Source organism: Mauremys mutica, chromosome 2 (genome assembly GCF_020497125.1).
Source record: "Mauremys mutica isolate MM-2020 ecotype Southern chromosome 2, ASM2049712v1, whole genome shotgun sequence".
NCBI lineage: Eukaryota > Metazoa > Chordata > Testudines > Geoemydidae > Mauremys > Mauremys mutica.
Window position 1 is genome coordinate 266,513,059 of NC_059073.1, and position 13,000 is coordinate 266,526,058.

Genomic DNA, 13,000 nt, shown 5'->3' on the forward strand with positions numbered 1-13,000 from the left:
CCAACCTTTAGTATTGTATTATCACAGACATCCAACTATCAAGGAGCATTTCAACTAGTTGAATGCAGAACATTCTTCGAGACCACTCAACTCTACTCTGCCTACATCAGACTCCATTTTCATCTATTTCCTATGAGCTGCCCACTTTGCTTTGTTCTTTCTATCCTTTCAATCTCTGCCCCCGCCTGTTCAAATTGACAAGGAGAATGCCAATTAGTCCCAAATGAGGTGATTGTTTCTGTTGTGTTTAATCCATGGGAACTGCAGTCAGACCATGTTATATGGATTGAGAACACCCACCATGCTCATTTGAACTAACAAATGAAGATCTGTCTGAATTAAAAATCAACTACGGTAGCTCCAAACATGCTTACTAAGAGATTTTATATTTAACAAGAACATACCTTGTCATCAAGTTGTTTGTATAATTTAGTGATTTCTTCATCACACTTTCTTCTTTCAGCATCAGTAAAATTACCAGTCACTCCAATTGTAGCAGCTGGTTTATCATTATTGATAGCAACATCCTTATCCACTGCAAAAGCTTCCAAGTTGGCTTTCTCTTTGTCAAACTGCTCATCAACTGGTACAACCTCCCCTTAAGTAAAAAGATTTTATAAATATGTTCTCTTATCACAGTTAGTTTAGAAATGTCTTTCAAAGTGAAGTATCCGTGAGAGGTTATATATGAGATAGTCCGTAGTTATGACAGGTACTAGTTAAATGATAAATAAAATATTCCTGTATATCACAGGTCTTTAAACTCTCTGGAAGTCAGACTTGATGAGCGAATGGTGTTTTTTGGCCTTAAATTTCACCCAGCTATTATTCCAGTTAATTACTGAGTATAATAACTTGTATGCTTGAGTAAGCAATTTGTTTGACTAAAGCATAACTTCTAGAAAAGGATCTAGCTTTTATCTGAAAGACTGAGAATTTATGACTTCCCTTGATAGTTTAGTCCAGTTGTTAAATCACCCTCACTTAAAAACTTAGGTCTTATTTCTGCTTCAGCTTCTAGTTTGCGTCTTGTTATGCCTTTCTCTGTTAAATTAAAGAGCTCTTTAGTACCTAGCATTTCTCCCTGTGAAGGTACTTACACCCTGTAATCAAATCACCTCTCAATCTTCTTTTTGACAAGATAAATATATTGAGCTTTAAGTCTCTTGCTGTAAGAGGAGTTCTGTGTAAGCTTGAAATCTTGTCTTTCACCAACACAAGTTGGTCCAATAAAATATATTATCAATCACCTTGTCTGTCTCTGATAAGGCATTCTTCAAGCCCTTGAATTATTTCTACAGCTCTTTTCCACACCCACTCTAATTTTTAGAATGTGGACACCAGAACTGTACACAGTATTCTAGAGTCTATCACACCACTACTATACACAGGTCAAATCACCTCCCAACTCCTATAGTCCCTACTACCTTGTTTATACATCTAAGGATCACATTAGACCTTTTAGCCACAGCATCACACTGGGAGCTCATGCTGAGTTGCTTGTCCACTATGATCCCTAGATATCATTCACAGTCCCTGCTTTCCAGGATACAGTATAGCCTGCATTCTTTGTTTCTAGATCTTTAACTTTGCATTTGGCTATATTAAAATGCATATTGTTTGAATGGTTTTACCAAGCAGTTAAATAGTGTCAATATTTAGTATATAAATATTAGTAAACAGTAACAAATAGTAATTACTGTTTAGTAAATACTATTTAGTAAATACTATTCAAATTGAGTATTAATCCCTGCATAACCCCACTAGCCCTCCCACCATTCGATGATTTCCCACTGATGACTACTTTGAGATCTGTCAATTCACCAGTTCTTAATCTATTTAATTTGTGCTTTAAAATTGCATAGTGCTAATTTTTTAGACTGGTGTGAGTACTAAGTCAAACATATTATACAAGTCTAGTTCATGTATGTAATTACCTTTATCAGCCAAACTTGTAATCTCAAAGAATGTAATCGGTTTATTTGATGAAACCATTTAGAGTAGCATTAACTATATTCTCATCCTTTAATTAATAGAATCCTGTTAAATTAGTATTATGAAAACTATCTTGTCATCCATAGACAGTAAATTTCCCAAAACACAGCATTCCAAGTTTCTGCTTTCCATAACCCCACAAGTGCTTCCCACAAAGAACATTTAACATATTAGTGCACATTTACTTTAAACAGCCACCATTCCCATACAATTTAATGTATTTAAAAAGTAAAACAGTTTAATGCAGGGGTTCCCAAACTTGGTTCACAGCTTGTTCAGGGTAAGCCCCTGGTGGGCCACGAGACAAACCGTGAACCAAGTTTGGGAACCCCTGGTTTAATGCAATCAATATTTTCCTCGAAGTTAAACACCTAACACAAATACAGCATCTACTGAAGTAAAAATCCATTAAATTGAAAGCTAACGCATGTCATCTCAACTGGAACATGAAGAAATATTCTTAGCCACACGTTTCAGTCACAATTTATTTTAAAAACAGTAAGGACTACTACAGTAGCCTCAAAGATTATATGCTATTTTAACAGCATGTTTCACGATTATACAACCCTAGTTTTCACAGGCCATTAATGTGCCTGTAAAAGTTTGCTCCTGGTTAAAATTGTCAGTGAAGTCTTATAGTAACACAAACTGAATTGGAAAAATAGATTTGGTCAGTGTCTAAGTTATATAAGGGTAAAAAATAGTTTACAGATGTGCCCCCAACTTACGCAAGCATTCCATTCCGGAACACCTCGCATAAGTCAAATTTTGTATAAGTTGGGGACGTATACCCGACAATTACGCAAAAAAAAACCCCCACACACACCACGCTTACGGAACTTTTTCTGTAAGTGCGGGTTTGAGTAAGTCAGGGTTTGCATAACCCGGGGAGCGTTTGTGCCTCGTTTAGATACCTGCAACTGTAGCAAACTAACTTTTTAAAATTAGTTTAATAAACTCAATATACTAATTGAATCTTATTTGGAAAAGAATAGCAATTAATAGGCCTTACCTCAGATTCACAAAATGCAAAAAAAAAAAAAATGCGTAAATTGAAGAGTTAACCTAGAACTCAGTATTATTATGGTTATAACAAGCCATGAAATGCAAAGTTGAAAATGAGACTTCAGATTGACACTACAGTTTACGATTTATCAGTTTCTGATATACCCATTTTTTAAAATGTACTTTTCAACAATTCATAGATTCCAAGGGACTACGATGATCATCTAGTCCAGGGGTGGCCAAACTTACTGACCTTCCAAGCTGCGTATGATCATTTTCAGACATTTGAGAGCCACAAGACACAATCTGCCCCACAGGGCTTCTGCCCTGATGCTCTGCGACATTCTCTCTCTCTCTCCCCTCCTCCCCGCCCCCAGTAGAAGCCCCAAGCTTCCCCCACTCCCCTTTCTGGTAGGTGGAGAATGGGGGTGAGAGCTCCAAGATCCACACTAACTATAAAAGAACTTCATCTGTCTCACAAGCCACCGTTTGGCCACGCCTGATCTAGTTTGACATATTCAACTATCTTCACTAAGCTAAAATTCAAGCAACAAAAAATGTAATAATTTCTTACCATTGCGCCATCTGTTGAGCTCATTTTCAAGCCACTGTATGGTGTTACGCAGTGTCTTGTTTTTCTCTTTTTCTTTTTCATACTTTTTTTTCCATTGTTCTGCAGTGAGTTCCACATTGACACAGACTGTGTTCTTAATAGTCTTAGCTCTAGATAGAAAGATCAGAAAATTAGCCAGGCTGAACAAGTCTGATACAGAGATTCCAGTCTACTCACAGCTTGGTCAGACTGATTCATTACGTAACCTATCCAACAGGCACAATATTGTGCCTGATGTGCCTTATTCTTCTTTCCACACACAAAACCTTCAATAACTGTGATAAGACAACTACATAGTACATCAAAAGTTAAGCAGTGAAGTCATTAAACATCCAGTCTACACTGCACTAATCAGTTCCCCTTCTAAACCACCATCATCTTCCTTCCAACCATCTATAGATAAGATCCATATGCTCGACAACCAGTGGGTGGGCTTAACTTCAGTCAAAGATAATTCCAATGCCAGACATATGCAGATTTTAATTCTGTAAATTCTACATAAATTCCAACTTTAGAAGAATCACTAATGTGGACTCAACAATGGTGAACGAAGTAGGGTTTAAACTGAGAATAGCCTGAGGTAAAGGATATGTGACCTGACAAACTATTGGAATCTCTCAGATTCTTTCATGTTCTCTAGTTTAGGCAAAAAGAGAAGTGACTGTAGTTCTTTGAGATGTGTCCCCCTACAGGTGTTCGTGTGCCCCACACACCTTCAAATGGAGATTTTCCATTGTCGCTGTCTGTTGAGACCCTGCATGAGCCACTGATATCTTCGTGCCCAACAATGAAGCTTTTTCAGGCTGCATGGGTGAATCTTCCTCAGTTCCTTCTCCACATCTGAGTCTCAGAAAGAAACTCTGAAGCAGAGAGGAAGGAGGGCAAGTAGTGGAGCACCCATAGGAATGCACATCTCAAAGAACTACAGTTACTGCATAGAGTAAGTAACTTTTCTTTCTTTGAGTAGTATCCCTCTGGGTGCTCCACTTCAGGTGACTCCGGAGCAGCATCCCCATATGGAGGAAGGCGATTCAGAGTCAAATAAATTAAAGGAAAGACCTGCAATGCCAACTGCCGCATCAGATCTGGAGGCATTGACTAAGGCATAGTGTCTGGAGAAGGTATGTGCCAAAAACCATGTAGCAGCTCTGCAGATATCTGAAATTGGGGTGTTTTGAGTAAAGTCACAGATGTAGATTGTGACCTCACTGAATGAGATGACACGCCAGTATTCATTTTGATAGTCCCAGGGTAGAAAAGGCAGAACCTTTTTATATCTGTCTGCAAAGAAAGTGAACAGTTTAAGAGAGTCACAAAAACAGTTTAGTTCTATCTAGGGAGAAGGATAACACCCTTCTAACAGCTAGAATACAGAGGACAGCCTCCCGGTAGGAACTGTGCAGTTTTGGTGGGCGGGGGCGACTGGTAACTAAATTATCTGATTTAGATGAAACTTAGAAGACACTTTAGGAAGGAACTGGGATTCAGCTGTAATGGAAACCTTATTCTTGTAGAATATTGTGAAAGGAGGGTCAGTCATTAATGCCCCAAACTCTTGAACTCTGTGGGTTGAAGTAATAGCCATTAGGAAGTCTGTTTCCATAGAGAAATTCAATAAGGCTGAGGCCGACAGCCAGGACCCCAGGCATGGGGCCGGCAGCACCCCCTGCATCCCTAGTTCCCACGCCTATGCCCACACTAAACAGGTGAACAGCCCTTAATTCCTTCTCAGCCACCTCATCCTGAGATGGAACTTAGCATGTCTTCTTTGCATGTACCTCAGCTATTGCTGAGCTAGTTTCTTCCTTAGTTTAGTTTCCTTAGTAGTTTGTTCTCGTTTTTTAAAAAAAGTTTATATTCTCTGGGAAAGTCCTTCCTGAGAGGGCCAGGCCTGATTCACTGGAGTTTAAATGTTGCCTCTTGTGTAGAGAGGCCATCCTGGTCAGTGACCGACACACAAAGTGCATTTGCTGCTGGGAGAGTTGCGCATACTACAAAAGTGTAACTTCTATTTAGCTTTCAAATCCAGAGCTCAGAAGAACAGTCATTATGACTTGACTTCCTGGATGATGGTGCACCCCCTGTACATCAGTTTCCCCCATGGGTCTCTAGCACCTCTCTGACCTCAGTGCAACACTCTCCCAGAAAGGGGAAGTCCTCAGAGATCTCCTCTAAACATTGTAAGAGGAGCTTTAATTTCCCTCCCAGGGATCCAACCCCTCCAAAAAAAAAACAAAAACAAAAAAAAACAACAACCAAAAACAAAACAAAACAAAAAAAAACAACCCAACTTAGTTTTCTGACCAGGTTGACAACCTCAGAAACATCATCCTTGAGGCTCAGTACTGTGGAGGCAAGGAGTTCCACCAGTGCTGGTGAAATAGGAATGTGCCACAGCCCTAAGGCTAAACATAGCTCTGGGAAGGCTTTGATACTATCTAGTGGAGATGGTCAGAACAAGCTCAGATGTTTCGTACCATCAGAGTTTACTCTTGTTCTGTTACCCGTATTGAGTTCTTTGGTACCAAATAAGCCTCCAGACACATCAGCACCATTTGCAAAGCACTTCAAGCTATTGGCACTGTCTGGCAAGGACAAGCTTACAGGCCCGTCTCTCTCACAGACATTTGTGGCTCCCCCATCTGATACGACTTCACAACAGGCTTCATCACTGAAGGATCAGTTTTGACAGGATGATTGAGGGTTTGACCCCTCCTGCCGCATTAGCCTGCCAGCTTCAACATTTTGTCCACCTCCCCCTCCATTTGGAGACCGACTGTTCCATTTCCAATAACCATGGGAACGGATCACCTTGGACAAATGGGTGATGGAACTAGTATCATTGGGCTACACCATCCATTTTACCTCCCTCCTTGTTCCCCTTCTCTGTCCCGCTTCAGGGACATCTCTAACAAATTACTGGTAAGACAGGAAATAAAATCCATTCTTCATTTAGGGGTGATAGAACTGGTCCCCACTCAGCACAGGGGAAGGGGGTTTCTATTCCCAGGTGTTTGCTTGTATGGAAGAAAAATCGAGGGTGGAGACCAGTCTTAGATCTAAGACTTCGGAACAAATTTGTGAGGCCTCAAAAGTTCAATGTGGTGATCCTGGTAGCTACCATTCCTTCTCTAGATTCAGGGGTTGGTTTTGGCCCTTGACCTTCAAGATGCGAACTTCTGTGTAGTGATACACCTGCCTCACAAAAGGTTCTTCCATTTTGTCATAGGCCAGGATCATTTTCAATACAGGATGTTCCTGTTTGGGGTCTCCTTGGCTCCAAGAGTGTTTTCAAATAGTCTATCTATGGTGACTGCTTATTTGCTTTGTCAGGCAAATATAGTATTCTGTACCTTGACGATTGGATACTCAAGCATCGGTCATACCAAGAGATGTTGTCTGCCACAAGGAAGGCACTTTCTCTATTCTTGGACTTGGGTCTTCAGTGTGGAAAAAATCTACACTGACTCATGTTCAGAACATATGATTTATAGGGGCATCCCTGGATTCCTTGGCATCCAGGGCCTTCCTACCCATGGACAGATTTGTGACTTTATCACACCTTGTCAGAACTATTCAAGTGAGCTCCCAGACTTCAGTCAGAAACTGTCTTCATCTTGGTCACATGGCAACTTGCACCTTTGTAACAGAATGTGCAAGGTTATGCCTTCACTGTTTTGGGGGGGGGGGAGGAGGGAGGGAGCGGCTCAAATCCGTTTATTCGCCCAACAGGCACAGTCTAGACAAGTAGGTGTCAGCTCCCCAGCAGATGAAGTATTCCCTAGACTAGTGGAAGGTCCATTGCAAAGTAGCAGTGGGGATTCCCTTCCTCCAACCAACACTATCGGTAACCATGACCACAGATTCATCTCTGTTATGGTGGGTGGAGGGGCACACCTTGATTCTCTAACAGTGCAGGGCAGATGGTGATCCTAGGAAACCACCCTCTATCTCAACCTGTTGGAGCTCAAAGCGATCAGATATACCTGCCTTGAATTTCTGCCTCTCATCAGGCACAGATCTGTCACGGTCATGATGGACTACATAGCCTGCATGTTCTATATCAACAGGCAGAGAGGAACGAGATTGCCTTCTATCTGTGCCGAAACAGTGAAATTATGGAAGTGGTGCATAAAATATTGCATAGGAATTTCAGTAGTGTAACTTCCGAGCAGACAAATTGTCACAGCCGATGTTCTCAGTAGGGGTTTTTCCCCAAGTGTCTGTTTCCTTCTCTTCTTCTGCCTCCATATATCTTTGCCTATTCCCCCCCCTTTATTGCGTGTACATCCCACCTTACTTTCTGCCCTCAAGTTTTTTATCCCATCCATTGATCTCTTCCCCTCCAGGTCCCAATTCATGTCCCACATGCTCACACCCTCATCCACAGCCACCGGGTTTTATTGGACATCCCATAGTCAAAGACGCATCTCATCTAGGCGTTTACCCTACACAGAAATGATGGAGTCCTCATTGCATAGGGGAAACACCCACATGAGATGCCTATATCCATATACCCCCACCTGCTGGCATTCCTACCAGGGTGTTGTCGCTGGATCTTGTTCAGGGACTAGCTGTATTTCCCATAAACAGCAGGGGTCTGAAATTTGAACCCCTCTTTCCTCAGCTGCCAGAAAGGAGATGCAGCATTCTGTGTGTGTTCCCCCCATTCAAAAGCCTGAAGAGGGCTTTGGTGAGGTCTCTGCTACTCTACCACTCGCTATCCTCATTTCTGAGTTTTCCTCCACCACAAATAGCTCCAGTGACAGCCTTTGCCACTCCTCAGTGCTTTGCTAAGCAGCAAAAGAACAAGATCAACAATTCCCTGTTTCACTGAAGCACATAAGATAATTAATAGTAACAGTCAAAAAAAAAATCCCTCACACTCTGGTCAGTATTTACTCTGCAGCATAGTAAGAGCAGCTGCAGAAGCACTGGAACTCTGCTGTCTTCCTAAGATAGCTTTAGATCAATCTTTTCTTCCATAAGGATGACAGCTTTATTTTAAATTAAAGTAAACTCTGCTGAAGATGATGATATTGGTCCTCCACACTCAAAAGAAAGATTCTTACTTGCCATGATGAGTGGATTTTTCAGGCCCTGCTTATGGATATTTTAGGCACACTACATAATTGGGCACTAAAATACTTAGCAGTGTGTATACAAGAAATATTAAGTGTTGATGTTATATTTTATATAGGAACCGTAACCATCTGTGAATTTAAATTAAAAATTAATTATTCTGCATTAGTGGCTTTCTTCACTGATCTTTTTGGGTTTTACAAAGAAAGAATGACATTAATGTGTATAGTTGAATATGTAGTCAGCAGTAGAATTGAAGAGCTCAACCTACTTGCTTGATAAGAACTGACATCTTTGGCAGTTATCGTTTCAATGAATGTGTTTACTTACACCAATCTTACCAGATAAGATGCATAGGAGCTTAATAAAAAGATGCTTGCATTTCATGACTTACAAGACTTCAGTGAAACAAATGTCTCTCCCTACTAGTATTTTTGAAGTGTTTACTCACCTTTGACCAAACAAGAGCGTAGATTTAGTTTCAGACTCATTGTATGATGATGGAGAGCAGCAAATTACAATAGTGGTTCTGCAGTTACCACCCAGTGAATCCTGGAGGATTCTGGTCATTTTACTATCACGATATGGAACATACGTCTGGAATAAATAAATGTATAGATTAGCATATGTTTGATGGAATAAGTTAGAGCTGGCAGACTTAACTATCTAGTTTGTTGGATAAGGATCTGCGCTCAATTCAGCTAAGACAAACAAATTAGCAAGACGGACAGTAAAGATAATTTCTCTTCAGGTTCTTAAACAATGCCCAACACAGTGGTACAAGCACAAACCTTTCAAATAAAAGAGTTATGTCCAAGCTTTTGTACTTTTAGGGTAGAGTAAACTTCCAATAAGATTTCTGCTTTACACAGCAAGAGTGACACTGTAATAGACACTGTTGCACTTGCAATGTAGTGATACAATGGTTGAGATTTCTAAGGCAGTGCATGGGGAGATGTGTGGTTAAATCCCATGCACTGCCTTGAAAATTTCAGCCCATAATTCCTGGGTACTATTACATCTGTATTGCCTCTTTCTGGACTTTTAAAAAAATACACTTACGCTGCTTTCAGCCAAAGCAGAAATGACATTTCCAAGAGCTGAGAGAGACTTGTTGATATTCTTAGCTTCATCCAGCAGAGCACCTTCTGCTCCAGTTTTACTAACCTAAAAAAGATTTAGTAAATAAAAGTAAACATTCTAGAAAGCTTTTTTCAGATTCAGTGCTTATAAAAAAGCCTGAACAGCTTGCTCTTTTTTAAAGACGAAGTGTCACTCTAGCACCTCTAACTTGTAGAGCCAGTTGGGAAAATGGATTCTCTTCCCTCACTCCACACCACCTGAAGAAAAATTCTGATTTTCTATCAAAAACCAAAAGTTTTCAGCTCAAGACTACTCAGTTTTTCAATGAAAATCAAAAATTTCCCAAGGAAAGCAGACACTTAATGTGAAAAAAATTAATTTACTTGAAAGCCCAATTTTGGTGAAAAGTTTGACCAACTGTACTCAGTCATTTAAAAAAAATTGAATGCAAACAATTCATGTGAGAGGCTAAGACTGTGTCATGGCTACTTTTAGTAAAAGTTATGGACAGGTCACAGGCAATAACCAAAAATTCACAGAAACCCGTGACCTGTCTCTGACTTTTATTAAAAATAACTATGACAAAATGAGGAAACAGGAGGGTCCAGCACCCATTGCTGCTGGGCCTCCAGGATTCCCCCTACCCTCGGTGAATGAGAGTGTGAGATCCCCCTGCTCCTGGCAGCAGCTTGGAGATGCGGGGGTCTGCCCATGCCAGCAGGTTGCCCCACTGGCTGAGAGCTCCAGATACCCGAGGGCTGAAGCAAAAATGTCACAGAGGTCTCTGGAAATCACCGATTCAGTGACTTCCATGACCTCTGTGACAACATCTTAGCTTTTGCACATGAATAAGGCTAAGAAATTCAAAGTTATGGACACCAATTAATCCAAAAGTCAATCAAGTCCGGCAGGAAAGTTACCATCTTCAAACAGGAAAAGATGATATAGACCAGATTCAAACACAGTGTCTGCCACAAAAAAGCCTCAGATACAGGTTCCCAACAATGAAAGTCTACAAGAGCAGAGAAGACTGCAGTGGAAAATTACTGCAACCTGACTTCCCTCAAAAGGTATCTGAGGGTCATGGATAAAGATGGGTGAGACTGAAGAACAGGAAGCGTCACCAGTTCGTGCTAACACCTGTCCCCAGATCTGCTGCCTTGCCTAGTTTCCTAGTCTAAATTCCCAGCCCTGCTCTACAGTTCTATGATCTGCATCTCCCCTCCCTCAATCTACACTTAAAGAATTTTGAAGTTACGTTTTATTTTATTAATGTAAACAAGCGTTAAGTGTAAACTACTAAAACAAATACATATGCTATAAGGTGGGTGCACAATTTGTTGGAAAACTGCTCATTGACCATTTTTAGGAACCAGTTAAACAATGAAGGGGATTCGACAACATGGCCACTTTTTTAACCTTTCCTTGTAGATCAAGTTTTCTAAACCTTTTGTCATTTTTGTTGCACTCCTCTGCCCAGATACTCTCAACGGGATCAGGCCTGGAAATGCCTTCCCAACATGGCATGACTCTAGAGGGGCAAGGAAAAGCTCTGACAAAGAAACCTTTAAAGCCTTGTTTTTTTATACACTGTAAACAAACAAGTGATGTCACTGCTGGTTATTGGACCTTAACTAAGGCCAGATGAAGCAGTTCAGGGCTGAAACCTGATTTTATATATATATTTAATTATAAAAACTAATTATTTCCTGCACCTGGTGGGTATCCAATTAGCCATGTTTTTCTTTATTTTGATTACCTCAACCCAAATCTTAAGTAAGATAACACTGGTATTTCAAGGGTCACTATAAACTTAAAATAGACAATCCCCCTTTCTCATGATCTTATTCTTTTTGGTCAAATGCTTTGCGCCTATCGCTCATGCTACTATCCAAACTCAATTTAAAAACCATAGTTCACTCAGGCCTAATGTGGGCCTCCTGGTGGACTATAGGGAACAAGCAGGACCCCATAAATAGGGAGCTCACAGTACCGGCAGAGTGGCGCACAAGGTGACTCCACTTCATTCAGTTAAAATAAGGAGGAAATTTTCACATAACAGCCTTGACTCAGAATTAAGGTTTCTCAAATGCATTTCCAGTCAACATGATCAGTTAGGACAGTGTTAACACAAGCAACCACAACCTACACAATATCCACAATGACATCACTTTCACAACAAACTCCTTTTCAATTCCAACATATAACCAATCACAACCCACCTCCAGTTTGTCATGTCACACTTAAACAGGGTCAATGGAACGTCAATCTACTTTTTTTCCCCCGTGTACAAAAAAAATCATTACACCTTTTACCAAATTCAAGCTTATCTATCAATAGGGAGCATATCAAACTAGCCTATGCTGGAGTTTGGGTTTCACATATGAGCGCTGGAGTTAAGAAGAGTCATGAAGCTGACTGGGGAGTCAGTATTATGATTTGTGTGTTCATACGAAGTGATACTTGAGCAAGCTAAGCTCTACGTTAAACAAGGTTCTGTATGTTCCTTTAGTTTTCAAATATATAAAGAAAAAGTTACCTTTTCACTACCTGCCAAGTCCACAAGGTAAAGTTTTCCACTCAGTTTCTGTTCTGTTTGAGTGTTTTCTTGTTTTACATTAATAAGGAAGATACTATGACTTCGAGAGCTGTGTTCATTCATATCTATAATGCAAATATTTAAGAATTTTCAAAACACTTGCTTATGCAACAAATCTGCCTGGATAACAATTACTTTAATTTGACCTTAGTGAACATTTAGTATACTAATATGAACCTCTCACAGTGAACAAATATATCTATATATCTACAGTAGTTTGTGATGAATACAGCATATTTAAACTAAAGTAGGCAAATGAAGGGTCAATCCCATATTATTCAATAGATTAAGTGATCTTTTTCCTACACATTTCTATTAATAAAATGTAAAGTGTATTGACAGTATACTAATCTGGCCTTTTACTCTGGGCTTAGGTGTTTTTGGAGTTTACTAGAAACACTACTAGAACATTTGTAAAAAAAATTTTGAAAGCTGTTACATACTGACCCAATGTGTAAAGTTTTCTTTAGAAATTATTTCATTTTTGTTATAAAGAATGATTTTTTTCTATTTTCCTTTATGCTTCATAGCATAGGTAAGATATGTGAAGCACAAGTAAACTTTTAAAGAGACAGTTCATACTGAATTAAAACAGTTCTTCGAGTTCAGTAACAGAAGTCTAA

The 13,000-nt window shown here is 39.9% G+C and overlaps 1 protein-coding gene across 2 annotated transcripts in view; it reads right to left on the bottom strand.

The window, feature by feature from the left end:
* The window catches only part of KIF5B (kinesin family member 5B), a 63,466-nt gene that overhangs the window by 33,249 nt on the left and 17,217 nt on the right, over positions 1 to 13,000 (bottom strand). For both annotated transcript variants that reach the window (XM_045005181.1, XM_045005183.1), the window contains exons 8-12: positions 12,318 to 12,442; positions 9,758 to 9,862; positions 9,147 to 9,292; positions 3,575 to 3,723; positions 405 to 598 (exon numbers count right to left, since the gene is read on the bottom strand). In XM_045005181.1, coding sequence (XP_044861116.1) covers positions 405 to 598; positions 3,575 to 3,723; positions 9,147 to 9,292; positions 9,758 to 9,862; positions 12,318 to 12,442 — 719 coding nt within the window. The remainder of the gene's footprint in view (positions 1 to 404; positions 599 to 3,574; positions 3,724 to 9,146; positions 9,293 to 9,757; positions 9,863 to 12,317; positions 12,443 to 13,000) is intronic.